Genomic DNA, 25,997 nt, shown 5'->3' with positions numbered 1-25,997 from the left:
CAGGAAACCTCAAAAGAACAAGGTAAGGAAGCACGGAAACTTCATGCAGGTGCTCAGAAGAGCTTTAATTAAAGCCCTGTCCAGGGCTCAGGAAGGCAGAGGATCAGTCCTGCTGCTTGGTTCGGGAAGCCTCAGCGTTGGCCCGGAGCACGGCCCCAGGGGATGGGTACGGGCGCTGCTGGAAGAGGGGCCCGGCCGCCGTCGTGTCTGCTCCTGTCTTGGCCTCATTTCGCTTGGGGAGTCCTGTTGACCACGTGCCCCTGGAGGTGACAGAAAGTAGGATTGGAATGGGGGACAAGGGCAGGGGTCCAGTCAGAGCTGGGAGGGAAAAGAAGGGCTCAGGGAGAGGTCGTTAATTACCGGGGTGCGTCTGAGTAGGAGCTGGGGTCCATGGGGTCTAATTCTTCATCCTTTCGGCTTGCTACTGTAGAAGCAAGCAGCAGTGCCAGGTCTTTGATGGGGCACAGGAGCCCCTGATCCTCAGGAACCCCTATCCCAGGAGCCTGCGGCTGCCATGGCCTACAGCACCCTTCCCTGGGATCCCAGGCTCAGGCACACACCCAGGCGATGGCTATGCTCCATGGTGCATCGCTTGCTAAACCCGTCTCAGTCTGCCCAGCTTACCCTTCTTGCTCTTGGGGTAGGGAGCCAGTTCCTCCCGGCGGTGGTGGCGCCGTTCTTTGCCCTCGTCTCGGTCTGCCTTGTCATAGCCACGGTCCCTGTCCCGGTCCCGGTCCCGATCCCGATCCCGATCTCTATCTCTGTCTACCTTGTCATAGCCACGCTCACGATCTCTGTCAGACTTATCGTGGCTGCGGTCTGACTTATCGTGGCTGCGGTCTGACTTTTCATGGCCCCGGTCCGACTTGTCGTGGGCCCGGTCCAGCTTCTCCTCAGCTTCTGGGGACACGAAAGTCTTTTTTTCTTAAAAAGAAGAAAAAGGTTTATGTACCTATTTGAAAAGCAGAACTTTAGAGAGGGAGGGAGAGGGGGAAGAGAGAGAAACAAAGAGTATTTCCATCTGCTGCTTCACCCCCCAAATTGCTGCAATGGCTGGGGCTGGGCCAGGCCAAAGCTAGGAGTTAGGAACTGTGTCCTTTTCTACTACGTGGATGTCAAGGGCCCAGGCACTTGAGCCATCTGCTGCTGCCTTCCCAGGTGCATTAGTAGGGAGCTGGATCAGAAATGGAGCCATTGGGACCTGAACGGGCACTCATATGAGATACTGGCATCGCAAGTAGCCGCTTATCCTGCTGCACCACAACACTAGTCCTCATGGAACATGGAAGTCTTTTTTATTTTTTTATTTTTTTGACAGGTAGAGTTATAGACAGTGAGAGAGAGACAGAGAGAAAGGTCTTCCTTCCATTGGTTCACCCCCCCAATGGCCGCTAAGGCCGGCGCTGTGCCAATCCGAAGCCAGGAGCCAGGTACTTCCTCCCGGTCTCCCACATGGGTGTAGGGGCCCAAGCACTTGGGCCATCCTCCACTGCCCTCCTCGGCCACAGCAAAGAGCTGGACTGGAAGAGGAGCAACTGGGACAGAATCTGGCGCCCCAATTGGGACTAGAACTCGGTGTGCTGGCACCACAGGCAGAGGATTAGCCTAGTGAGCTGCGACGCCAGTCAGAACATGGAAGTCTTAAAGTGACCACTTCTTGCCACCCCAGGAGCCAGGATCCTCAGCCTTTGACAACGTCACCAGCCCCTCCTTAACGGGTTCTATCATTTACTCAGCGCCTTGTAAGAACCGCTAGGAGCAGCGGAGGCCCCGTTGGCTCTGCCAGCTCACCTGTATTACTGCTCCTGAGCTTCTTGGCAGATTTGGTAACGATGGAGTTGGGGTCATGTGGGGACAGCCAGGACACGAGGTCTGTGTCCACGTTCCAGTAGTAAGGAAGACCACTGGGGGAAGAGGGGTGCAGTGAGAGGGAAGGAGCGTCAGCCCAGATGTCCTGTCTTTGTACCCTCAACTCCACCCTGGCCTCTGCCTATACCTGTCCCATGTCAGGACCCCACAGGAAGTACCTCCAGGTCTCTTCCCGTGCCCTGATATATCCCACACAAAGGGCAAAGTCAGAAGTCAGCCCTGCCCCAAGGTTCCCAGGCTCACCAGGATGGGTCAAACACCTTGTACCAGCTTGGTGGCAGCCCCTCTAACCGGGTGGCCTCATAGTCCACAGGGTCATCATCATAGTCCTCAGCAATGATCTCTTCCTCTGGTTCTGGCAGAACAAGGGAGAAGAGCAGAGCAGTTAAGACCAGGGAAGTTCTTTCCATATAGTCAGGGTCTGGAGAGAGACGCATTCACATTCCCACGAACCTCACGTGGAAGACACGTGTGCGTCAGCAGACATGTGAAGTATCGCATTCCAAACCCAAGTCTCTGTATTAGGGAACTGACCGAGACGTTTATTTATCTAGCCTATTTCTGGGTTCAGATGATGAGTTATACTGTTACCCAAGCCCATCTGGCTTCAGAGTTAACAGGGGTTCATCAAAACGTTATCCATATCTACTCGGTTCCCAAGTTCAGACAGTGTGTGACAATGAGTTCTTCAAAACGATTTTGACAAAATGAGTTAACAGCAAGGGGTTTATCTGAAAATATATATCCAATCTAGTCATATCCCAAGCTGGGGGATCACAGGGCTTCTGAATCTCATACACTGAGTAGCAGGAATTTGGATAGCAAGGAATTTATCCAAACAGTCATCCATTCAGTTCCAGGACTGGCATTGCGGTACACTGGGTTAAGCTGCAGCTTGTGACCCAAAACCCATATCAGAGTGGTAGTTCAAGTCCCAGCTACTCTGCTGCTGATCCAGCTCCCTGCTAATACGCCTGGGAAGGCAGAAAAAGATGGGCCAAGTGCTTAGGTCCCTGCACCAATGTGGGAGACCAGGATGGAGTTCCAGGCTCCTGGCTTTGCCTGGCCCACCCTGGCCATTGTGGCCACTGGAGAGTGAACCAGCAGATCAAAGTGTTTCTCTCTCTCTCTCTCTCTCTGTCACTGCCTTTTGAATAAATAAATCTTTTAAAAATTAAAAAATTCTTGAGACCTGAAAATCTAGCGTGCAGCAGATTTCAGTAATATCAATACAATAAAAAAGGTATCTACTAGGGTGAGCTTGTGGCAGTGCTTGGTCAGTGCCTGACCTTCAATACACTTATAACAGATTTCAGGTTGTGCATATAATTAACATTGAAAGGCATATGCCAACAACAGCATAGTGCTTGTTGCACAGTAGGCCCAAAATGGATGGCAGCTATCGTCATCAGTATTGTTAATACGTATACCATGAGCACAGGGCTTAAAAGAACCATCAATAGGGCCGGTGCTGTGGCATAGTGGGTAAAGCCGCCGTCTACACTGCTGACATCCCATATAGGCACCAGTTTGAGTCCCGGCTGCTCTTCTTCTGATCCAGCTCTCTGCTATGGCCTGGGAAAGCAGAAGATGGCCCAAGCCCTTGGGCCCCTGCACCCATGTGGGAGACCCAGAAGAAGCTCCTGGCTCCTGGCTTCGGACTGGCCCAGCTCTGGCCATTGTGGCCATTTGGGGAGTGAACTAGCAGATGGAAGACTCTCTCTCTCTCTCTGTTTCTGCCTTTCTCTAACTCTGCTTTTCAAATAAATAAATCTTTAAATAACTATCAATGGGGCCGGCACTGTGCTGTAGCAGGTAAAGCCTCCGCCTACAATGCCGGCATCCCATATGAGCCAACGGTTCAACTCCTGGCTGCTCCACTTCCAATCCAGCTCTGTGCTATGGGCTGGGAAAGCAGTAGAAGATGGCCCAAGTCCTTGGGCTCCTGCACCCATGTGGGAGTGAACCAGCAGATGAAAGACCTCTCTCTCTGCCTTTCTGTAACTCTGCCTTTCAAATAAATAATCTAAAAAAAAAAAAAAACTATCAATGGGGGCTGGTGCTGTGGCAATAAGCCGCTGCCTGCAGTGCCAGCATTCAACAAGGGTGCCAGTTTGAGTCCTGGCTGTTCCACTTCTGATCCAGCTACCTGCTAATGCACCTGGAAAAGCAGTGAAAGATGGTCCAAATCCTTGGGCCTCTACCACCCAGGTGGGAGACCCGGAAGAAGCTCCTGGCTCCTGGCATCAGCATGGCCCAACCCTGGCCATTGTAGCCATTTGGGGAGTGAACCAGCAGATAGAAGATCTGTCTCTGTCTAACTGCCTTTCATATAAATAAATCTTAAAAAAAAATAGTACCAACGGTCATTACCAGTATGATTAACCACAAGGTCTAAGCCAGCCACACTAGGGTATTTTTTTAATTACTACTAATTTTTTTTTTATTTATTTGAGAGGCAGAGAAATAGGGAGAGGGAGACAGCCATCCACTGGTTCACTCCCCAAATGCCTACAAAAGGCCAAAGCCCAGAACTCAATCTGTGTCTCCCATGAGGGTATCAGGGACCCAAGTACTTAAGCCATCACCTGCTGCCTCCCGGGGTGCATGTCTGCAAGAAGCTGGACTAGGAGCAGACCTGGGGCTCATCAGACCCAGACACTCTGATATGAATGTGAGCATCCTGAGCAGCATTTCAAGTGCTAGGCCAAAAGCCTGCCTTCTAGCACACTAGGTTTGTAATAGACATCGGTCATCAATAAGGTGACAATAGATGTAGTTTCTAGTGCCTAGCACACTATAGCCCAAAATAGATGCCAGCTTTTCTATTAGTGATAGTAGGTGGAATTAGCAGCCAGCAATATAATAAGCCTATATAAGAAATCCTGTCATTTTATATAAAAAGTTCATGAAAAATACATATTATGGAAAAACTATGCACAGATTTAATTTCTTTTGCACCAAGTTAAACTTACTTTTTAAAATATTTACTTATCTACTTGAGAGAGAGAATGAGCATGAGAGCACTCCTACCCTCTGGTTCACTCCCCAAGTGCCCAGCAGTGAGGCTGATCCTGGGAGCCAGGAAGTCAAACCAGGTCTTCCATGTGGGTGGCAGGAAACCCATTACTTGAGCCATCACCCTGCCTCCTGGGGGTCTGCATTAACAGGAAGCTCAAGGCAGGAGCCAGAGCTGGAAACTGAACCTAGGCACCTGCTAGGTACCCTGACAACTGGCTTAACCACTAAGCCAAACAGCTGTCCCTAAACTCACCTTTTCATTTTTCCACAAACTTTTGGAAACACCCTCAGTGCTAACCATCATGTGCATTTCAGGCATTTTGGGTGGTCTAAAATACATGTTAACTCTGTTTCCAACACAGCACTTCTAAAATACATTCTATCAGTATGGTAAACAAAAGCAACATCCTGGGGCCTGATATTGTGACAAAGTAGGTTAATCATCTGCCTGCAACTTTGTTAAGCATCCACCTGCAGCAACGGCATCCCATATGGGTGCCAGTTCGAGTCCTTGTTGTTCCACTTTTCATCTAGCTCTCTGCTGTGGGCTGGGAAAGCAGAAGATGGCCCAAGTCCTTGGGCCCCTGCACTCGTACAGGAGACCAGGAAGAAGCTCCTGGTTCTTGGCTTTGGATGGGCACGGCTCCAGCCATTGCAGCCATTTGGGGAGTGAACCAGAGGATTGAAGAGTTTTCTCTCTCTCTCTGCCTTTCTGTAACTCTACCTTTCAAATAAATAAATCTTTTCTTTAAAATATTTTTAAAAGATTTTTATTTGAGGCCGGCGCCGCGGCTCAATAGGCTAATCCTCCACCTAGCGGCGCCGGCACACCGGGTTCTAGTCCCGGTCGGGGCGCCGGATTCTGTCCCGGTTGCCCCTCTTCCAGGCCAGCTCTCTGCTGTGGCCCAGGAAGGCAGTGGAGGATGGCCCAAGTCCTTGGGCCCTGCACCCCATGGGAGACCAGGAGGAGCGCCTGGCTCCTGCCATCGGATCGGAGCGGTGCGCAGGCCGCAGCGTGCCGGCCATGGCGGCCATTGGAGGGTGAACCAACGGCAAAGGAAGACCTTTCTCTCTGTCTCTCTCTCACTGTCCACTCTGCCTGTCAAAAAAAAAAAAAAAAGATTTTTATTTGAGTCAGAGTTACAGAGAGGCAGAGGCAGAGAGAGAGATACACAGAGGCAGAAAGAGAGAGAGAGAGAGACAGAGGTCTTCCATCTGCTGGTTCACTCCCCAGATGGCCACAATGGCCAGAGCTGCGCTGATCCAAAACCAGGAGCCAGGAGCTTCTTTCCAGTCTCCCACACGGGTGCAGGGGCCCAAGGACTTGGGCCATCTTCCACTATTTTCCCAGGCCTCAGCAGAGAGCTGGATTGGAAATGGAACAGGCTGCACTTGAACCAGCCCATTTGGGAAGCCGGCACTGCAGATGGCAGCTTTACCCGCTACACCACAGCACCAGCCCCAAATGAGTAAGTCGAAAAAAACAACAACATCCTGGACTTGACACATAGCCTATTAAATACTATGCATTTACCTCCATGTGATTCGTGGAGGCCCGAAATTTGCATCAGTGTTGTGTATTGTTAAGAATGAAATATGCATCTTTTCAACCTCCCCCTCCCCCCACAAACACACACATTGCATGGTTTGCAAAAGGAATGGACATCAGGAATCCTTGCCATGCCACGGCTTAGAGCACAGAAGGTCCACGCTGAGTGTTTAGTGTCCATATCAATGAAAAAAGGGCCTATCAGGCTTGATACATGATACGCCCATCTGCTCTTAGCTCTCTTACCAGGCTCCAGATGTTTGAGGATGCCTCTCTTAGCCAAGCGAGTCTGCAGCGCGACGGGCAGCGGCATAGCGGGTGACAGATCTGGGGACAGACAGACTGATGAGGATTCAAATCTGGATCCCATAACCCAGAGCTCATCCCTCCCGTAGCATGTACTCATCGGACTCTCACCTTCCCAAATACACCAGGAGCTAGCTGGGCGGACTCAACCTATGCGCTAAAACACGAGAGACAAGAGGCTTGCAAATGTCACAAAACTCCTTCCAGCCGCTCACTTACTAGGCCCGGAGCTCCAGGATCCACTTCCTCTCCCGGGCTCCACCCACCGCCAAAGGCGCCAAGCGCAGCTTCAGAAACTGGCTCACCCAACCTCCCTCAAAGACTGCTGGGTGGGAAAAACCAAAGCCCTGGGGTGGGGGAGCGGAATGCAGCCCTTCCTCCAGCTCTGCAAAACCATGCCCCCCTCCCCCTCCCCGCGTTACCAGTACAGTCGGGCAGGTAGAAAGAACAGCCTCCTTCCTCTCGCCACTGCTCTGATCACCAGGACCACACCACTCGTTTCCCCCAAAGCACACAACGGCGTACTCAATACCCGAGCCAAGACGTAACTGGAAGACGCTGGGACTGCAGTGGAAAGATGACGTTATCCTGGGTGTCCAATGAGAAGCGTCCTGCGTTTGACGTGGCGAAGCCACCCAATCGCTGTCCTGGGATAGGCGAAGAGCTAGAGCGCCTGTGGTGCGTTTCCACTGGGGGCGTGGCCCACAGGATTCGGGCCTGACTGTGCCTCCAGACGCCGGCGCCATGGAGGAGTATGCTCGGGAGCCTTGGTACGGCGATGGGCACAGGCATCGGGACTGTTGCTGCCCCAAGACCAGCCATGGGAGGCGGGCGGGGGAGGCACCGGCCGCACAGTGCGGCGTCCCAGATTAGGGAGACTTAGAATCTTCTCGCCTTCCGCTCCCTGTACTTCCTTCCTTTCGGGGTTCTTTAAAAGGGGCCACAACTGTGTGCCCAGAGAAGGGGCGGTACAGGACGAACCACGCCATGTTGTCCCTGGCTTTGTGGCTCCTGTTCCTCTTTGTTAGCGAGCAGAGACGCTGGTCCAGTCCATTCCAGCGTGGGTGGAGGGTGGCACGCATGGTTTTTCCCAGGTCGCTTGTGTGAATCGGGGCGGGGCATGCGTGAACCTATTGTGGGTGAGGAGGGGTGCTGGATTTTCCCAACGGGCCTCTGGGTTTTTCTCAGTTGTGCTTGGTTTAAGAGGAGGAGGGGACAAGGCTTGGTTGGATGCCACTGTCCCAGAAGGGGCTGTCACCTCGTTTTTAATAACTAGCCAGTTAACACTTCCGTAACCCTTACTGAAATGCGCCAACTCTACATGCCTCAGTTCATTTAATATTTGCTAGTAAAGTAATTGGCTGATTCCTTGGATGCCTGCAAAAGGTGATCAAGGCAGAGACTATTATTTTTCCCCTTTTGCCCCATTTCTCGATTTCATCAGGGAAAAAGAATGACAGAACTAGCTCGTTGTTATCTGAAGTGTTTCTTCTCACTCACAAACTTGCCATTCCAGTGACTGGTTTCTCCCACTTGGAGAGAGTCCAGGGAGGGGAGGGGCTCCCATTAACCCCAACCTTCCCTTCCGGTTTTTCAGCCCATGGCGAATTGTGGATGATTGCGGTGGAGCCTTCACCATGGGTGTCATCGGCGGCGGAGTCTTCCAGGCCATCAAGGGTTTCCGCAACGCCCCTGTTGTGAGTCCTGGCCCACCGGGTGGTGTGGGGGTCAGCAGCCTTGCCCACATAGGACGCTACTCTAAAAGCTGCTTGGAGCTGCCAGGCCAATGCACTTAACTTCTTCTGGTCCCTATTCACCTACTATGTGCCAGACCTGGCTCCTGGACCTGGGGAACTGCAGATGTGACCTCTTGTCCCCTTCCCCCACCCAGCTGGACCTCCTCGGTGGAAATGTGCTGTAAAAACATTCTTCCCCAGTCCCGAGTGTGTGTGTGTGTGTGTGTGTGTGTGTGCAAAACCAAATAGATTTTAGAGGCAGATGCTGGGTCTTCAACCTGGATGGAGTGAAGTGACAGAAGGAGGACAGCCTTAAAGTTGAGAAAATCATTTTAATTTAACATACTTCGGTTTATTTCCCTGACTCCCCTCCCCGCCAAAAAACAAAATGTCATCAAATGTCATGGCTTTATGTATCACCATTTGTCATGATCTCTTGATTTATTTGAGAGCCAGAGGGGCCAGGAGAGAGCACAAACGAGCAAGAGAGCACACTCCCGGGCCGGCGCCGCGGCTCAATAGGCTAATCCTCCGCCTAGCGGCGCCGGCACACCGGGTTCTAGTCCCGGTCGGGGCGCCGGATTCTGTCCCGGTTGCCCCTCTTCCAGGCCAGCCCTCTGCTGTGGCCAGGGAGTGCAGTGGAGGATGGCCCAGGTGCTTGGGCCCTGCACCCCATGGGAGACCAGGAAAAGCACCTGGCTTCTGGCTCCTGCCATCGGATCAGCGCGGTGCGCCGGCTGCAGCGCGCCGGCCGCGGCGGCCATTGGAGGGTGAACCAACGGCAAAGGAAGACCTTTCTCTCTGTCTCTCTCTCTCACTGTCCACTCTGCCTGTCAAAAAATAAAAAAAAATAAAAAAAATAAAAAAAAAAGAGAGCACACTCCCCAAATGTCCACAACAGCCTGGGCCAAAGCCAGGAGCCAGGTACTCAATCCAGCTCTCTCAGATGGATAGCAGGAGCCTAATGACTTGAGCCATCACCTGCTACCTTCCAGGGTCTGAATTCACAGGGAGCTGGACTCAGGAATTGGGGCTGGAAGGCATTTATGTTAAGCTGCTGCTTTTGACACCAGCATCCCATAGCAGAGCTCTGGTTCAAGTCCCACCTGATCTGCTTCTGATTCAGCTCCCTGCTAATGCGCTTGGGAGGGCCATAGAAGATGGCCCAGGTATTTGGGTCCCTGCCACCCACATGGGAGAGACTCAGATGGAGTTCCTGGCTCCTGGCTTCAGCCATTTGGGGAGTGAACCAGCAGGTGGAAGACCCCTTTTTCTGTTTTTCCCCCTCTCTCTGTCCCACTGCCTTTCAAATAAATAAAATAAATCTTAAAAACAGGAACTAGTGGTGGGGATCAAGCCCAAGCACTCCAATATGGGATGTGGGTGCTTTAACCAATAGGCCAAATGCTTGCCCCAGTCTGTAATTTTTAAACAAATGTTTTATTTATTTCCCTCTACTTGAAAGGCAGAGTGATAGAAAGAGAGAGCGCCCATGCGCTGGTTTACTCTTCAACTGCCCACCACAGCCAGGACTGGACTAGGCTGAAGCCAGGAGCCCGGAATTCCATCTGGGTTTCCCATGTGGCTGACAGGGGCACAGGCACTTGAATCATCATCTACTGCCTCCCAAGATGTATTAGCCGGAAGTTGTTTAGGAAACAGAGCAGCCTGGACCTGAACTGGCACTCACATATGTGATGTTGGTATCCAAAGCAGGGCCTTAAGCCACTGCACCACAAGGTCCAGTCCTCTGCAGTTTTTATATGTAGCTCTGTCCCTCCTCTCAACTCCTGGAACTCCCTTTCCCAGATCTTTGTGTTTCTCATCGTCACAATTTCAGCACAAATGTCCCCTTTGTGAAGAGGCCTTTCCTGTCCCTCAGCCATGATCACTTCTCTTAACCTGTCTCCTCGGAGTGCATATTGCTGCCCGCATCTGTCTTGTTTGTGTGTACTCTTGCTCAGGATCTGCCTTCCACTGATGTAAGCTTTGGGAGGACAGAGCCCGGATCTACCCCATTCGCTGCTGTATCCCTGCTTGTAACATAGTGCCTGGCACATAGTAGATGCCCATTAGTCATTCATTAAATGAATGAGCCAACAAATGAATGAATGAACACTTACCAACCCAGCTCCAAGGATACTCATGTTGGGGTGCTCACCAGGCCCCTAGTTCTTTGCTGCTTCTCAGTATTAAACAGATCTCCCATTCCCTACATTCTCTTAAAAACTAGAAGCCCTGTCTACTAGTGGCCGGGACCCTGCCCTGACTCCCTTCCTTACTTTCCCCAGGGAATGCGGCACCGGTTGAGAGGTAGTATCAACGCGGTGAGGATCCGAGCCCCCCAGATTGGAGGTGAGGGGCTTGGGGAGACACAGGACATGTGATGGCAAAGGTGGGGGTAAGGTGATCCTTTAGGACTAGACTACAAGTTGGGGGTCCAGATTGTAGCCCTAGCTCTGCCTGAGACTTCCCAGGTGGGTGGCATTTTCCAACAACTGAATACCGAGGGGACAAGAATCATTTCTAGAGTTCAAATCCAGGTCCTGTGTTACTTTTAGTTTAGAGGTGGTTATGCTAAGCACTTTAATATTCTTTTATTAAAGATTTATTTTATTTATTTGAAAGAGTTACAGAGTGAGGTGGAGACACACACACAGAGAGAGAGAGAGAGAGAGAGAGAGGTTTTCCATCCACTGGTTCACTCCCTAAATGGCCGCAATGGCTGGAGCTGAGCCCATCCAAAGCCAGGAGCTAGGAGCTTCTGGGTCTCCTACATGGGTGCAGGGGCCCAAGCATTTGGGCCATCTTCCACTGCTTTCCCAGGCCTTAGCAGAGAGCTGGATTGGAAGTGGAGCAGCCGAGACTCGAACTGGCACCCATATGGGATGCCAGTGCTGCAGACCAGGACTTTAACCTGCCTTGCCACAGCATTGGCCCCGAGCTTTAATATTCTTAACTAATTCTAAATTGCTGAAGTCAAGTATCTCGAATAGTTCCTGGCACTTGATGAGCCCTCAGTAACCATTTTAACTATAAGCATAATGAGTATCAGTATTCAAACTGCAAGGAACCAGAAATGTTGCAGTTTGGGAATTTTTTTAATCTAACTTTTTAACAGATATATAAAAATAGTGTCTGCTTGTGGAGAACCATGTGATCTTATATATTTTTTTAAGATTTATTTTATTTTTTTGAAACACAGGGCTACAGAGAGAGAGAGAGAGGGAGAAGCAGAGACAGAGGGAGAGACATCTTCCATCTGCTGGTTCACTCCCTAAATGGCTGCAATGGCCAGGACTGGGCCAGACCGAAACCAGGAGCCCAAAGCTTCCAGGTCTCCCACATAGGTGCAGGGGCCCAGCACTTGGGCCATCCTCTGCTGCTTTCCTAGGTGCATTAGCAGGGAACTGGGTCAGAAGTGAGCAGCCAGGACTTGAACCGGTGCCCATGTGGGATGCTGGTGTCACAGGTGGCAGCTTTACACCACAGTGCTGCCCTCCCCATGTGATCTTTTGATGCATGTGTACATTGTGTAATGTCCAATCAGAGTAAATATATATATATATTGCCTCAAATATTTAACATTTCTTTATGGTAAAAGCATACAAAATCTTCTAACTGATTTTCATAGAAAAATACACAGTACATTCATGTTATCTGTAGTCACTCTACCATGCGGTGAAAGCCCAGAACTTCTTACACTTACCTAACTTTAACTTAGTACCTGTTGATCCACTTTTCTGCAGCCCTCACTTCCCTGTTCCCTGCCCAGCCTCTGGTAACTGCCATTATACTTTTAACTCCTATGAGATCGTGCTGTTGTTATTATTATTATTATTATTATTATCCTTAAGAAGATTTATTTATTTATTTGAGAGAGTTACAGAAAGGGAGATCTTCCATCCACTGGTTGACTCCCCAGATGGCTACCATGGCCAGGGCAGGGCCAGACCAAAGTCAGGAGCCAGGAGCGCCCACCTGGGTGGCAGGGGCCCTAACACTTGGGCCATCGTCTGCTGCATTTCCCAGGCCATTATTCAGGAGCTGGATCGGAGGTAGAGTGTCGCTCCCCCTCTTCGTGGAGGAACGACACAGGACCCTGCGCTGTTCTTTCGTCTGCTCGGCCCTCCCCGGGTTTGCTGCTGGTTCTTCCCGGGTTGGCTACTATCCCTTCCACCTCCGTGGAAGGGCAGTTCCCCCTGGCCACATTCCCCACTTCCGCAGGGGAGCGGCACACCGCCGGCCGGCTCTCTCGGGGGCTGCACAGGTGTTCCTTCAGCTAGATGTTCCCCTTAGATGTTCCTGGTGCATGCCGTCTCTCTCCTCCTTTATAGTCCTCCTCCGCCAATCCCAACTCGGCTGCCCACACGCCGAGTACGCTGCTCTCCTCCAATCAGGAGCAAGTCCTACAGTTTATTAGCTGAACTGGAGGCAGCTGTGCGGAAGCTGTTTACTTCTCTCCCAGCGCCATATTGTGGGAGAGCAGATGCATAGAATAAGTCTTAATTCCAGTAACTCAGTCTAGTCCGGATTGCTCCCCACAGTAGAGCAGCTGGGACACAAACCAGTGCCCATATTGGATGCCTGCATCACAGGTGGCAGCTTTAACCGCTATACCAAAGTGCCAGCCCCAAGAGGGCGTGTATTTTTTTGACACTGTGCATTTAATAACTGGGTAGTTTGTTTTGTTGTTGTTGAGTTTCTTGATCTCTTTATATGTTCCGGTTATTAATCCTTTATCAGTTGCATAGTTTGCAAGTAATTTCTCCCATTCTGTTGGTTGCCTCTTCACTTTCCTGAGTGGTTTTTTGTTTGTTTGTTTTGCAGTGCAGAAACTTCTCAATTTGATGTAATCCCATTTGTCAATTTTGGCTTTGATAGCCTGTGCCTCTGGGGTCTTTTCCAAGAACTCTTTGCCTATGCCAATGCCTTGCAGGATTTCCCCGATGTTCTCTAATAATTTGATGCTATTGGGTCATAGATTTAGGTCTCTGATCCATTCTGAGTGGATTTTTGTGTAAGGTGTAGGGTAGGAGTCTTGTTTCATACTGCTGCGCTCAGAGATGCAGTTTCCCAGCTCCGTTTGTCATGGAAACTCCTTGCTCCAGGGATTGATTTTAGCTCCTCTGTCAAAGATAAGTTGGCTGTAGACGCTTGGATTGATTTCTGGCATTTCTATTCTGTTCCATTGGTCTATCCATCTGTTTTTGTACCGTGGATGGAACTGGAGATCATTATGTTAAATGAAATAAGCCGAGGACAATACAAGTATCACAATATCTCATTCATCCTTTTTATGGCTGAGTAGTAGTCCATTGTGGGTATGTGCCTATATGCCATGTTTTCTTTATCCATTCATCAGTGGCTGGATACTTAGCTTGTTTGATTTCTTGGCTATTGGTAAACAACGTTGCAGTAAAAATGGAAGTACTAATGTCTCTGACAGATTGATTTCATTGCCCTTGGATATGTATACCCAGGAGAGGGATTGCTGGATAATAGGGTAGTTCAATTTTTAGTTTATTGAGGAACTTTCATACTGTTTTCCATGATGGTTGAATTGATTTACATTCCCACCAGCAGTCTGCAAAGGTTCCCTTTTCTCCATATCCTTGCTAACACTTGTTATTTTTCATTTTTTAAAAATTTATTTATTTGACAGAGTGACAGAGAGGGAGAGACAGAGAGATCTTCCATGAGCTGGTTCACTCTCCAAATGGCCACAGTGGCCAGGGCTGGGCCAGGCTGAAGCCAGGAGCCCTATCCGGGTCTCCCACATGGGTAGCAGAGGCCCAGGGACTTGGGCCTTCTTCTACTGCTTTCCCCAGATTATTAGTAGGGAGCTGGATCAGAAGTGGACCAGCCAGGACTTGAACCACTGCTCATTTAGAATGTTGGTGTGGCAGGTGGTGGTTTAACCCACTGCATCACGATGCTAGCCACTATTTTGAGTTTTTTTGATAATAGCCAATCTAACTAGAGTAAGGTGATAGCTCATTGTATGTGTGTGTGTGTGTTTTTTTTTTTATAATTTTACAGAGAGAAAGCAAGAGACAACACACACACACACACACACACACACACACACACAGAGTTCTCACCCACTGGTTCATTTCATTCCTCAAATGCACACAAAGGATGAGATTGGGCCAGGCTGGAGCCAGGAACTCAATCCAGGTCTCCCGCATGGTTGGCAGGGACTTAACTTCTTGTGCCATCACTGCTGCCTTCCAGGGTGAGCACATACCAGGGTAAGTGCTCCCAGGGTGAGCACTTTACCAGGAAGGCAGGAAAGGGAGCAGAGGCAGGACTTGAATTCAGGCACGCCAATATGGGATGCAGGTGTCCCAACCGGTAGCTTAACTGCTAGGCCAGAGGCACCAGACGCCTGCTCCTCATTATGCTGTTCTTTTTTAAGATATAGAGACAGATAGATAGATCTTCTACCTGCTGATTCGTTCCCCAGATGCCTGCAACAGCCTGGACTCAGCTGGCCAAAACCAGGAGCCTAGAACTCCGTGCAGGTCTCCTGCCTGGGTGGCAGGGACGTAAGTACTTGAGCTGTAACCTGCTGCATCCCAGGATGCATTTTAACCGAAAGCTGGCTTCAGGTGTGGAGCTGGGACTTTATCCCAGGCACTCTGATATAGGATGTGGGTATTCCAAGCAGTACCTTAACTGCTATGCAAAGCACCTGCTCCATACTGCCTTTTTAAACATGGAATTATTTGTATATGTGGGTTTTTTTGTTTGTTTTTGGGCTGCTGGGTTATTTGGGGTTTTTACATTTTCTGGTTATTAACCCCCTGTCAGATGCATACCTTGCAAGTACTTGCTCCTGTTGTTTTCTGGGTTGTTGGTTGTTTCTCCCGTTTTGTACTCTGTTGATTATTTCTTTTACTATACCGAAGCACTTTAGTTTGATGCCATCACATTTGTCTATTTTTTGCTTTTTAGGTTTTGAATATTTATTTATTTTATTTATTTGAAAGGCAGAGTTACAGAGAGAGAGGGAGAGATAGAGAGAGAGATTGTCCATCTATTGGTTCACTCCCCAAATAGCTGTGACAGCCAGCTCTGGGTCAGCCCAAAGCCAGGAGCCAGGAGCTTCATCCAGTTCTACCATGTGGGTGGTAGGGGCTCAAGTACTTGGGCCATCTTCTGCTGCTTTCCCAGGCACATTATCAGCGAACTAGATAAGAAGTGGAACAGTCGGGACTTAAACTGATGCCCATACGGGATGCCAGTGTTACAGATGGCAGGGTGGCTTAACCCACTGTGCCACAACACCAGCCCCCTGTTTTTGCTTCCTTTTCCTGTGTTTTGGTATATGATCTGAAAAGTCCTTGCCTAGTCCAGTGTCCTGAAATGTTTCCTCTATGATTTATTTTGGCAATTTCAAAATTTAAGTCTTATATTTAGTCTTTGATCCATTTGTAGTTGATTTCAGTACATGTTGAAAGATAGGATCTACCAGCTCTCTGCTATGACCTGAGATAGCAGTAGAAGATGGCCCGAGTGCTTGGGCCCGTGCACCCACATGGGAGACCCGGAAGAGGCTCCTGGCTCCTGGCTTTGGATCGGCGCAGCTCCGGCCATTGTGGCCAGTTGAGGAGTGAACCAGCAGATGGAAGACCTCTCTCTCTGTCTCTACCTCTCTCTGTAACTCTGTTTTCCAAATAAATAAAATAAATCTTTTTTAAAAAAAGAAAGGATCTAATTCATTCTTCTGCATTTGGATATCCAAATTTCCCAGCACTATATTGAACAGACTGTCCTTTTTCTAGGGCCTTTTTCTTTTTAAAAAGATTTATTTATTTGAAAGGCAGAGTTACAGAGAGAGATGGCCACAACAACAGAGACTGGGCCAAAACCAGGAGCCAAGAGCTTCTTCTGGGTCTCCCACATAGGTGCAGGGGCCCAAACACTTGGGCCACCCTCATTTGCCCATTAGCAGGGAGCTGGATTGGAAGTGGAGCAGCCAGGACTCGAACTGGCACTCATATGGGATGCCAGCATTGCAGGTGTGGCTACGCCACAGTGCCAGTTCCACCAAGAAGTTTTCTTAGCACCTTTGTCAAAGATGAGGTGGCTTCTAGAGTCTGTTATGTTCCATTGGTGTATGAAACTGGTTTTATGCTAATACCATGATCTTTTAATTACTGTCACTTTGTAATGTATTTTAAAGTTAAGTAGTAAAATGCCTCCCACAGTGTTCTTTTCACCCAAGATTTTTTTGGCTATTTGGGATATTTTGTGGTTCCATAACAAATTTTAGTAGTGTTTTTTCTAGTTATGTGAAAATGTCATTGGTATTTTGATAGGGATTGCATTGAATCTGTAAATCTCTTTGGGTAGTGTGAACATTTTATTCTATTTGATTTGATTTGATTTGATTTAAAGATTGATTTATTTATTTGAAAGTCAGAGTTACATGGAGAGAGAAGGAGAGGCAGAGAGAGAGAGAGAGAGAGAGAGAGAGGTCTTCTATCCACTGATTCACTCCCCAACTGGCCGCAACAGTCGGAGCTGCTCCGATCCGAAGGCAGAAGCCAGGAGCTTCTTCCAGGTTTCCCACATGGGTGCAGGAGTCTAAGCACTTGGGCCATCTTCTACTGCTTTTCCAGGCCATAGCAGGGAGCTGGATCGAAAGAGGAACATCCAGGACTCAAACTGGCACCCATATGGGATGCTGGCACTGAAGGCGGTGGCCTTACCCATTACGTCACAGCGCTGGCCCCTGGACATTTTAATAATACTGATTCTTTCAATCCATGAACCCGGCATGTCTTTCCATTTCTTTTTGTCTCCTTCAATTTTTTCACCAATGATTTGTATTTTTCATTGTAGAAATCTTTCACCTCATGAGTAAAATTTATTTCTTGGGTGTTTTTTGTTGTTATTTTTGGTAACTATTGGAAATGAGTTTGCTTTCTTGATTTCTTTTCTGGTTTATTCACTGTTGGTGTATAACAGTGCTACTGATTTTTGCACATTGACTTTGTATCCTGTAACTTTGTGTTCATCATAGTTTTTTGTTGTTGATGTGTCCTTGTCTAGTCTTGGTATAAGAGGAATAATGGATGGAGCCAGTGTTGTGGTGCAGCAGGTTAAGCCGCTGCCTGCAGTACCGGCATCCCATATGGGCACCCAAGTGCCAGCTGCTCCACTTCCTACCCAGCTCCCTGCTAATGCGCCTGGAGAAGCAGCAGAAGATGGCCCATCTGCTTGGGGCCCTGTACCCACATGGGAGACCAGGATGAAGCTCCTGGCTCCTAGATTCAGCCTGGCCCAGCCTGGTTGTAGCCATTTAGGGAGTGAACCAGTACATAGAAGATATCTCTCTCTCTCTCTCTGTAATTCTTTCAAATTCTTTAATTCTGACTTTCAAATTCTTTAATTCTGGCTTTCAAATAAGTCTTTAAAAAAAAAGAGTAGTGCTGGCCTCATAGAATGAGTTTGGAAGAATTCCCTCTTCTGTTTTTTGAAATAATTTAAGGAGTGGTAGTAATGCTCCGTTAAGTGTTTGGTACAATTCCATAGAGCCATCTGTTCTTGAGTTTTTAAAAATATCTATTTTCCATATATTTGAAAGGCAGAGCGGAAAGAGAGAGAGAGAGAGATCTTTCATCTGCTGCTTTACTTTCCAAATGCCCATCATGCTAGCCAGGGCTGGGCCAGGCTGAAGCCAGGAGCCCAGAACTCTATCCAAGTCTCCCAAGCAGATGGCAGGGGTGCAAGCACTTGAACCATCATATGCTGCCTCCAGAATACATTAGCAGGAAGCTGGATTGGAAGCAGAGTAGCCAGGAGTCCTCAAACCAGCACTTGAGATGGATGTGAACGTCCCACGCAGTGGCTTAACCCTCTGTGCCACAACACTGGTCCTGTGTACTTTTCTTTATGGGAGACCTTTTATTACTGATTCAATATCATTACTCATTACTGACCTGTTTAGGCATTCTGTTTCTTCATGATTTGATCTTGGTAAGGTGTATGTATCAAGAAATTTGTACACTTTTTCCTAAGGTTATCAAATTTGTTGCTGTATAATTGTTCATAATATTCTGAAACAATTCCTGTATTTCTGTGGTATCAGTCCTAAAGTTTCCATTTTTCATTGCTGATTTTATGTATTTGAATCTTCTCTCTGTCAGTCTAGGCAAGGGTTTGTCAATTTTTTTTTAAGATTTATTTTTATTTTATTTGAAAGAGTTACAGAGAGAGGTAGAGCCAGAGAGAGAGAGGCCCTCCATCTGCTGGTTCACTTCCCAAATGGCTGCAATGACTGGGGCTGGTCCAGCCCGAAGCCAGGAGCCATGAGCTTCTTCTGGGTCTCCCATGTGGGTGCAAGGGCCCAAGGACTTGGCCCATCTTCTACTGCTTTCCCAGGCACATTAGCAGGAAGCTGGATCAGAAGTGTAGCATCCAGGACTACAAACCGGCACCCATGGGGTGCTGGCACTGTAGGCCAGGGCTTTAATCCGCTGCGCCGCAGTGCTGGCCCTAATTTTGTTTAAGAACAACCTCCTTTCCTTTCCTTCTATTTTCCTCCCCCTGTTTCTTCCTCTCTTCCTTTCTTTCTTTCACAGAGTAACAGAGAAGGAGAGACAGATCTTCTATCCACTGGTCTACTCCCCAAATACCCACAATAGTCAGGGCTGGGCCTATGCAAAGCTGGGAGCCAGGAACTCAATCCAGGTTTCCTATGTAGACAACAGAGACTCAACTACCCAAGCCACCATCTGCTGCCAACCCAGGGTTCGCACTAGTAGGAAGCTGTAATGGAGACTGGAGTAGGAACTTGAACCCAGACACTCCAGTATGGGATGCAGGCACCCCAAGCAGCATTTCAACTATTGCACCAAATGCCTGCTCTCTACATTTTGTATTTTCACTGTCCCATTTTAACTCTCTATATTGCCTTGTCTCAAGATTTTAATGTAGTTTCTATTTTTTTTTTTTTTTGACAGGTAGAGTTAGACAGTGAGAGAGAGAGACAGAGAGAAAGGTCTTCCTTCCGTTGGTTCACCCCCCCAAATGGCCGCCACAGCCATCGCTACACCAATCCGAAGCCAGGAGCCAGGTGCTTCCTCCTGGTCTCCCAGGCGGGTGCAGGGACCCAAGCACTTGGGCCATCCTCCACTGCCTTCCCGGGCCACAGCAGAGAGCTGGACTGGAAGAGGAGCAGCCGGGACTAGAACCCGGTGCCCATATGCCGGCGCCACAGGTGGAGAATTAACCAAGTGAGCCACGGCGTCGGCCCCAATGTAGTTTCTATTTTTTAGTTGTTTGGTTTTAAGTCTTTACACTAAACATAGTAGTGGTACATACTGTTTGCAACATTAGAATATCCTGAGTTTGTTCATATTGTTACTTTTTTGAATTTTCTACCTTATGATATTTTATTCATATTTGTTAGCATCCATTTGAAGAACTCCCTTTAGCAATTCTTGGTTTTTGTAAATTTTTTTAAGATTTATTCATTTATTTGAAAGTCAGAGAGACAGAGAGACAGAGAGAGAGAGAGGTCTTCCATCTGGTGGTTCACTCTCTAGTTGGCTGCAACTGTTGGAGCTGAGCTATCTGAAGCCAGTAGCTAGGAGCTTCCTATGGGTCTCCCACGTGGGTGCAGGGGCCCAAGGACTTGGGCCATCTTCTACTGCTTTTCCAGGCCACAGCAGAGAGCTGGATTGGAAGTGGAGCAGCCGGGACTCGAACCGGCGCCTATATGGGATGTCAACATTGGAGGCGGCAGCTTTACCCGCTACACCACAGAGCTAGGCCCCTAATTTATTTATTTTTTAAAGATTTATTTTATTTATTTGACAGTCAGAGTTACAGAGAGAGAGAGAGAGGTCTTCAATCTGATGGTTCACTCCCCAATTGGTCACAGTGGCCGGAGCTGCGCCAATCCGAAGCCAGGAGCCAGGAGCTTCTTCCAGGTCTCCCACATGGGTGCAGGGGCCCGAGGACTTGGGCCATATTCTACTGATCTGAGGCCATAGAAGAGAGCTGGATCAGAAGTGGAGCAGCCGGGACTCGAACCAGCACCCATATGGGATGCTGGCACTTCAGGCCAGGGTGTTAACCTGCTGCGCCACAGCGCCGGCCCACCCCTAATTTATTTTATAAGGAATGCAAATTTCATAATTACAGCTTTATGAATATAGTTATTCTTCCAAGCATGCCCACCTTTCCCACCCACACTCTCACTCCCACTCCTCCTCCTCCTCCCTTTCCCATTCCCAGTTCCATTCTCCACTGAGATCCATTTTCAGTTAACTTTGTACACAGAAGACCAACTCTATACTAACTAAAGATTTCAACTATTTGCACACAAACACACACACAAAAACTGAGAGCCAGTATTACAGTTATCTCACATAATACCACTCATTGAGGACAGAGATCCTGCATGGGGAGTTAGTGCACAGTGACTCCTGTTAATTTAATAATTAACACTCTTATGTATGATGTCAGTGACCACCTGAGGCTCTTGACATGAGCTGCCTAGGCTGTGGAAGCCTTTTGAATCCACAAACTCCTTGAGTATTTAGACCAGGCCATAAACAAAGTAAAAGTTCTCTTCTCCCTTCAGAGAAAAGTACATCCTTCTCTGATGGCCCCTTCTTCCCACTGGGGTCTCACTCACAGAGATCCTTCATGCAGAACATTTTTTGCCACAGTGTCTTGGCTTTGCATACCTGAAATCCTTTAGCATTTCTTGTAACATCGGTCTGTTGGTGATAAATTTCTTAGCTTTTGTTAGTCTGGGAATGTTCTTGACTCTTCCTCATATCTGAGGAATAGCTTTGCTGGGTACAATAGTGGCCAGAAATTTTTTTTCCTTTAGTACTGCAAAAATCTCATCCTACTCCCTCCTGGTCTGTAAGGTTTCTGCTGAGAAGTCTGCAGCCAGGGAAATTGGGATCCTTTTATGTGTGTTGTTTCTTTTCCCTTGCTGCTTTGAGAATCCTCTCTTTATCTTTAACCTTGTAGAGCTTGATTAATATGTCTTGTGGTACTCTGCTTGGCTTGAAGCAGACTGGTAACCTTTGACCTTCCTGTGCCTGGAGAGTCATATGTTTCTCTGGATTTGGGGAGTTTTCTGATATTATGTTTTTTATTTATTTTTTCTACTCCTTTGACATTCTCAAGTTCTTCTTGAGCCTCAATCACTTGGATATTTGCTTTTTCATGTGTCTCAAAGTTCTCAAACTTTCTTCATTTCCCTTGATTGTTTTTTTCTCCAACTGTGTATCTTCAAATTACCTGTGTTTGAGCTCACTGATTCTTCTGTTTGATCTTTTCTGCTACTGATGCCTTTTATCATGTGTTTTTTTTAAAGATTTATTTATACGCTTAAAAATTGGAGTTAGAGGGAAAGACAGAGAATGAAAGAGAGATTGATCTTCCATCTACTGTTTCACCCCCCCCCCCAGATGCCTGCAGTGTCCAGGTTGAAGCCAGGAGCTTCATCTGGGTCTCCCATGTGGGTAGCAAGGACCCGGCCTCTTGGGCCATCTTCCACTGCTTTTCCCAGGCCATTAGCAGGGAGCTGGTTTGCAAGTGGAACAGCCAGGACATGAACAGGTGCCCATATGGGATGCTGGTATCACAGTCGGCAGCTTTACCCACTACGCCACAACACCGGCCCCTCTGTCGTGTTTTTAATTTCCTTTACTGTACTTTTCAGTTGAACGATTTCTTTTTTCCTTTTGGTAAGAGGAAAGAATTGACCTCAAGAAGCTGGCAGTCTTGGGGAAATCCAAAATGTGCTCTTCCCACCCAACAAGCCAGCAAGAAGGTTTTTTTTTTTTTTATTTTTTGACAGGCAGAGTGGACAGTGACTGAGAGACAGAGAGAAAGGTCTTCCTTTGCCGTTGATTCACCCTCCAATGGCCGCCGCGGCCGGCACGCTGTGGCCGGCGCACCACGCTGATCCGAAGCCAGGAGCCAGGTGCTTCTCCTGGTCTCCCATGGGGTACAGGGCCCAAGCACTTGGGCCATCCTCCACTGCACTCCCTGGCCACAGCAGAGAGCTGGCCTGGAAGAGGGGCAACTGGGACAGAATCCGGCGCCCCGACCGGGACTAGAACCTGGTGTGCCAGCGCCGCAAGGCAGAGGATTAGCCTAGTGAGCCGCGGCACGGGTCAAGAAGGGTTTTTAAAGGGAAAGAGGTAGCTGTGGGGGAGGTTAAGGGAAAAAAAAAGAGTCCAGTCAATTGATAATTAGGCAGATTTTTCAGGTTTTGCTCTGATGGTCATCTGGGAAATCCAGGGCTGCAGTCAGGTAGAGGCTTCCTGGGGCTCGTCACCAATCGGGTGAGTGAGGTGGGGGCTTTCTTCTTAAACGGGTGGGAGGTCTCCCATTCCAGTCACCGCCGTCTTCCAGCTTCTCAGCAGAGTTGTCCAGGCGTCCTTCTTGAGGGCTCCTGTGGTGAGGGAGGTTCCCAGAGTGGCACAGGCTGAGCCACCTGGGGCCTGTCTGAGCGGCAGCCTGGCGGGGGGTGGGGGGGGTGGGGGTGGGGGTAGGGTGTGTACTGTCAGTTGAAGGATTTCGGTTTAATTATTTCCCTGTCTCTGGCACGTCTCTGTTAGAGTATTGAATTATTTCTCTGTGTTCTCTCCACATTCATTGAGCTTCCTTAAAACAGCTATTTTTTTGTGGTGGGCCCAATACTGGGATTCAAGTCTCAGGATTAGACTAAATTCCATCTTCCTACCCAAAGCGGGAGGTGTTGCTCCCCATGCTGAACTACTTGGAGATAGGGGGTGGGTAATCCGGGCACCGCTTTCCTTCTTGAATTCTTTTTTTTTTAAAGATTTATTTTATTTATTTATTTGAAAGAGTTAGAGATGTAGAGACAGACAGAGAGAGGGGTCTTCCATCCACTGGTTCACTCCCCAGATGGCTACAACAGCCAGAGCATTGATCGAAGCCAGGAGCTTCTTCTGGGTTTCACACATGGCCATCTTTTACTGCTTTCCCAGGCACATTAGCAGGGAGCTGGATCGAAAGTGGAACAGCCAGGTGTTGAACCAGCACTCGGATATGGATGCTGGCATCACAAATGGTGACTTAGCCCGCTGCGCCACAGCACCAGCCCTGCAAATAGCTTTCAAATTAGTGTCTCTCCGGGGAGGTGATCATCAGAGTGTCTTATTCAGTCTGTTCCACCCTCCTTTCAGGTTTCATATTTTGAAATATTTGCATCTACATAATGAGATATCTTGGAGATGAGACCCAAGTCTAAACGTGAACACCTGGGTTGGCCTTGGGGCACAGTGGGTTAAGCCACTGTCTGCTATACCAGCATCCCATATGAGCACTGGTTTGAGTCCCAGCTGCTCCACTTCCCATTCAGCTGCCTGCAATGCATCTGGGAAAGCAGTGGAAGATGATCTGAGTGCCTGGGCTCCTGCGCCCAGGTAGGGACCCAGGTGGAGTTCCAGGCCCAGCTGTGGCAGCCATTTGGGGAGTGACCCACCAGATGGAAGATATCTCTCTCTCTCTCTCTGTCTTTCAAATAAATAAATCAACCTTTTAAAAATAAAAGAAAAAATGAAATATGCATATGTTTTGTATATACCATATACACATAGTCTGAAGGGCTTATGCAGTATCTTTAGTGCACCTGCATTTTGACCATAACTTGTCCCATGAGGTCAGGTGTAGAATTCTCCACTTTGTCGCACCATATTGGTGGTAAAGAAAGTCTTAGATTTTGGAATATTTCAGAATTGTGGATTAGGGCTATTCAACCTGTGTCTTGTTTTTTAAAAAAATTATTTATCTGATAGGCAGAGATAGAGTGTGTGATCCCATCTGCTGGTTCACCCCCCAAATGCCCACAACAGCCAGGTCAAGGCCAAAGACAGGAATCGGGAGCTCCATCCAGGTATCCCGTGTATGTGGCCAACCGGTATCCTATCACTATTCCCCAGCTTTCCTGACTTGTTGTCTTCTCCCTGAAACCAAGAGTAGAGTTCCAGCTCCATGTTGTGATTATGAAGAACACAGCTGTTCTGTTAAAAGCCATCTGGACGATGAATCTGCTGCTGTACGTTTTTCAGCTCCCCATAACGGGGCCGGGAAGGTGGCCGGTGCAGGATGGGGTCAGACAGGGACTCTTCCCTGTCTGCCTTTGTGTCTGGGGTTTGCTCCCCCTTCTTCACCAGAGCTTGCAGGCTCTGGGAGCCCCCCGGTCCCTGGGATGTGACTTCTTGAGATTGCCCTGGGAACACTGATTGGGTGGCTTTCCCTCTGCAGGTAGCTTTGCCGTGTGGGGGGGCCTATTCTCCACCATCGACTGTGGCCTGGTCCGGCTGCGGGGCAAAGAGGACCCCTGGAACTCCATCACCAGCGGCGCATTGACTGGGGCTGTGCTGGCTGCCCGCAGTGAGTCCCACCCCACCCCGCCCCAGCTCCAGCCTCTTCATGCTCCTCTGCCCACCCTTACTGTTGCTCTGTCCCTTCCCTTCCAAGGTGGCCCTTTGGCCATGGTGGGCTCTGCGATGATGGGAGGCATCCTGTTGGCTCTCATCGAGGGGGTCGGCATCCTCCTCACCCGCTACACTGCGCAGCAGTTCCGCAATGGTGAGTACCTGCTGGCCGGGGGTCAGGGAGAGGACGGCAGTGCTCCACCCAGCCCTCCCCCTATCCTCACCTGCGTCTCTCCTCCCCAGCACCCCCGTTCCTGGAAGACCCCAGCCAGCTGGCCTCTAAGGAGGGCACCCCGGCACCAGGCTATCCCAGCTATCAGTAACACCACTGAAGAAGCGACTGCCTACCACCGCCGCCGTGGGAGCTGCGCTCAGTTCCCTCCCCAGTGATCTACCTCGAAGGGAGGGCTGGCTCCCACTTAGCCCTGGGACCCTCCCGAGAGGGCCTCTGCTCTGCTCCCTGGTCCCAGGGTGGGGGTGGGGCATCCCAGCTGCCCTGACAGATGGGTCCCCTTTTTCTCTCTCAGGGCACCCCAGCCCCACACTCACATGTACAAGCTCTCAACCCAGCTCCCTCGTGTGGCACTCTGACAAGTATTTAAAGCCGGTTTTGAAACGCCTGCGTATGTACTCCTTGAGCCGCCGTGAGGGCCCCTCCTTGGGACAAGGGGCAGGGCCCTCTCCGGGGACTCAGCAGCCCCACAGCCAGTGATGTGTAGTAGGTGGCAGTGGAATGAATGAGGACGTACATGGGGTATGCGAGTTAAGAGGGGGTGGGGGCCAAGTAATGATCCTAAGCAGGTGGAGCCCCAGACTTGGGGAAAAAGCAAGTTAACCCTAAGATTGCTAGGCAGTGGGCAGTGGGTCTGCACATTGCAGGCCCGACCCCCAGACGTGCAAGCGCACCAGGACCCCTGACTCGTCCTCCACGAGCCCGATGCTAAAGCCGGGAAAGTCGTTGGATACCAGTCACCCCACTTCTGAAAATAACCCTGCATCTGTGTGGGCTGACCATGGAAACAGGGGTCTGGGAGACCCGGTTCATCATCGAACAAAGCCCTATTT

At 49.1% G+C, this 25,997-nt stretch overlaps 2 protein-coding genes across 8 annotated transcripts; one reads left to right on the top strand and one right to left on the bottom strand.

The window, feature by feature from the left end:
- Positions 1 to 44: 44 nt before the first annotated feature.
- On the bottom strand, positions 45 to 7,357 carry PQBP1 (polyglutamine binding protein 1). 6 transcript variants are annotated; one of them, XM_008272594.5, is made up of 8 exons: positions 7,168 to 7,357; positions 6,857 to 6,902; positions 6,686 to 6,766; positions 2,113 to 2,224; positions 1,792 to 1,904; positions 625 to 924; positions 361 to 424; positions 45 to 260 (listed from the first exon to the last, which is right to left on the bottom strand). In XM_008272594.5, exons 3-8 carry the CDS (start codon positions 6,750 to 6,752, stop codon positions 104 to 106), a joined length of 813 nt encoding a protein of 270 aa, XP_008270816.1. In that variant the 5' UTR covers positions 6,753 to 6,766; positions 6,857 to 6,902; positions 7,168 to 7,357; the 3' UTR covers positions 45 to 103. The 6 variants fall into 6 exon arrangements, with proteins under 6 accessions (XP_008270816.1, XP_008270817.1, XP_008270818.1 ...); XM_008272595.5 differs by lacking the exon at positions 6,857 to 6,902 and having other exon boundaries at positions 7,168 to 7,349; XM_008272596.5 differs by lacking the exon at positions 6,857 to 6,902 and having other exon boundaries at positions 6,965 to 7,261.
- A 101-nt stretch (positions 7,358 to 7,458) lies between these two features.
- On the top strand, positions 7,459 to 25,552 carry TIMM17B (translocase of inner mitochondrial membrane 17B). Of its 2 annotated transcripts, XR_011385571.2 has the most exons (7): positions 7,459 to 7,515; positions 8,343 to 8,442; positions 10,773 to 10,836; positions 24,435 to 24,550; positions 24,760 to 24,888; positions 24,976 to 25,086; positions 25,176 to 25,552. XR_011385571.2 is itself a non-coding variant. In XM_008272593.5 (6 exons), exons 1-6 carry the CDS (start codon positions 7,490 to 7,492, stop codon positions 25,253 to 25,255), a joined length of 510 nt encoding a protein of 169 aa, XP_008270815.2. In that variant the 5' UTR covers positions 7,459 to 7,489; the 3' UTR covers positions 25,256 to 25,552. The 2 variants fall into 2 exon arrangements, 1 of the variants encoding a protein (XP_008270815.2); XM_008272593.5 differs by lacking the exon at positions 24,435 to 24,550.
- Positions 25,553 to 25,997: the final 445 nt, after the last annotated feature.

The sequence above is a fragment of the Oryctolagus cuniculus genome, chromosome X (genome assembly GCF_051225735.1).
Source record: "Oryctolagus cuniculus isolate XC-2025 breed Fujian yellow rabbit chromosome X, ASM5122573v1, whole genome shotgun sequence".
NCBI classification, from domain to species: domain Eukaryota; kingdom Metazoa; phylum Chordata; class Mammalia; order Lagomorpha; family Leporidae; genus Oryctolagus; species Oryctolagus cuniculus.
Note: the sequence above shows the minus strand (reverse complement) of the source record. Positions and strands in the feature narration are given on the sequence as shown.

What these genes read in the sequence shown, in the direction of transcription:
- TIMM17B (XM_008272593.5), top strand. Translation starts at nt 7,490, where the DNA reads ATGGAGGAGTATGCTCGGGAGCCTTG. An exon ending in CCGAGCCCCCCAGATTGGAG is followed by an intron (nt 10,837 to 24,759) that starts GTGAGGGGCTTG and finishes TTCCCTCTGCAG; the next exon opens with GTAGCTTTGCCGTGTGGGGG. An exon ending in GGCTGTGCTGGCTGCCCGCA is followed by an intron (nt 24,889 to 24,975) that starts GTGAGTCCCACC and finishes TTCCCTTCCAAG; the next exon opens with GTGGCCCTTTGGCCATGGTG.
- PQBP1 (XM_008272594.5), bottom strand. Translation starts at nt 6,752, where the DNA reads ATGCCGCTGCCCGTCGCGCTGCAGACTCGCTTGGCTAAGAGAGGCATC. An exon ending in GCTCAGGAGCAGTAATACAG is followed by an intron (nt 925 to 1,791) that starts GTGAGCTGGCAG and finishes CTTCTTTTTAAG; the next exon opens with AAAAAAAGACTTTCGTGTCC. An exon ending in TCCTACTCAGACGCACCCCG is followed by an intron (nt 261 to 360) that starts GTAATTAACGAC and finishes TGTCACCTCCAG; the next exon opens with GGGCACGTGGTCAACAGGAC.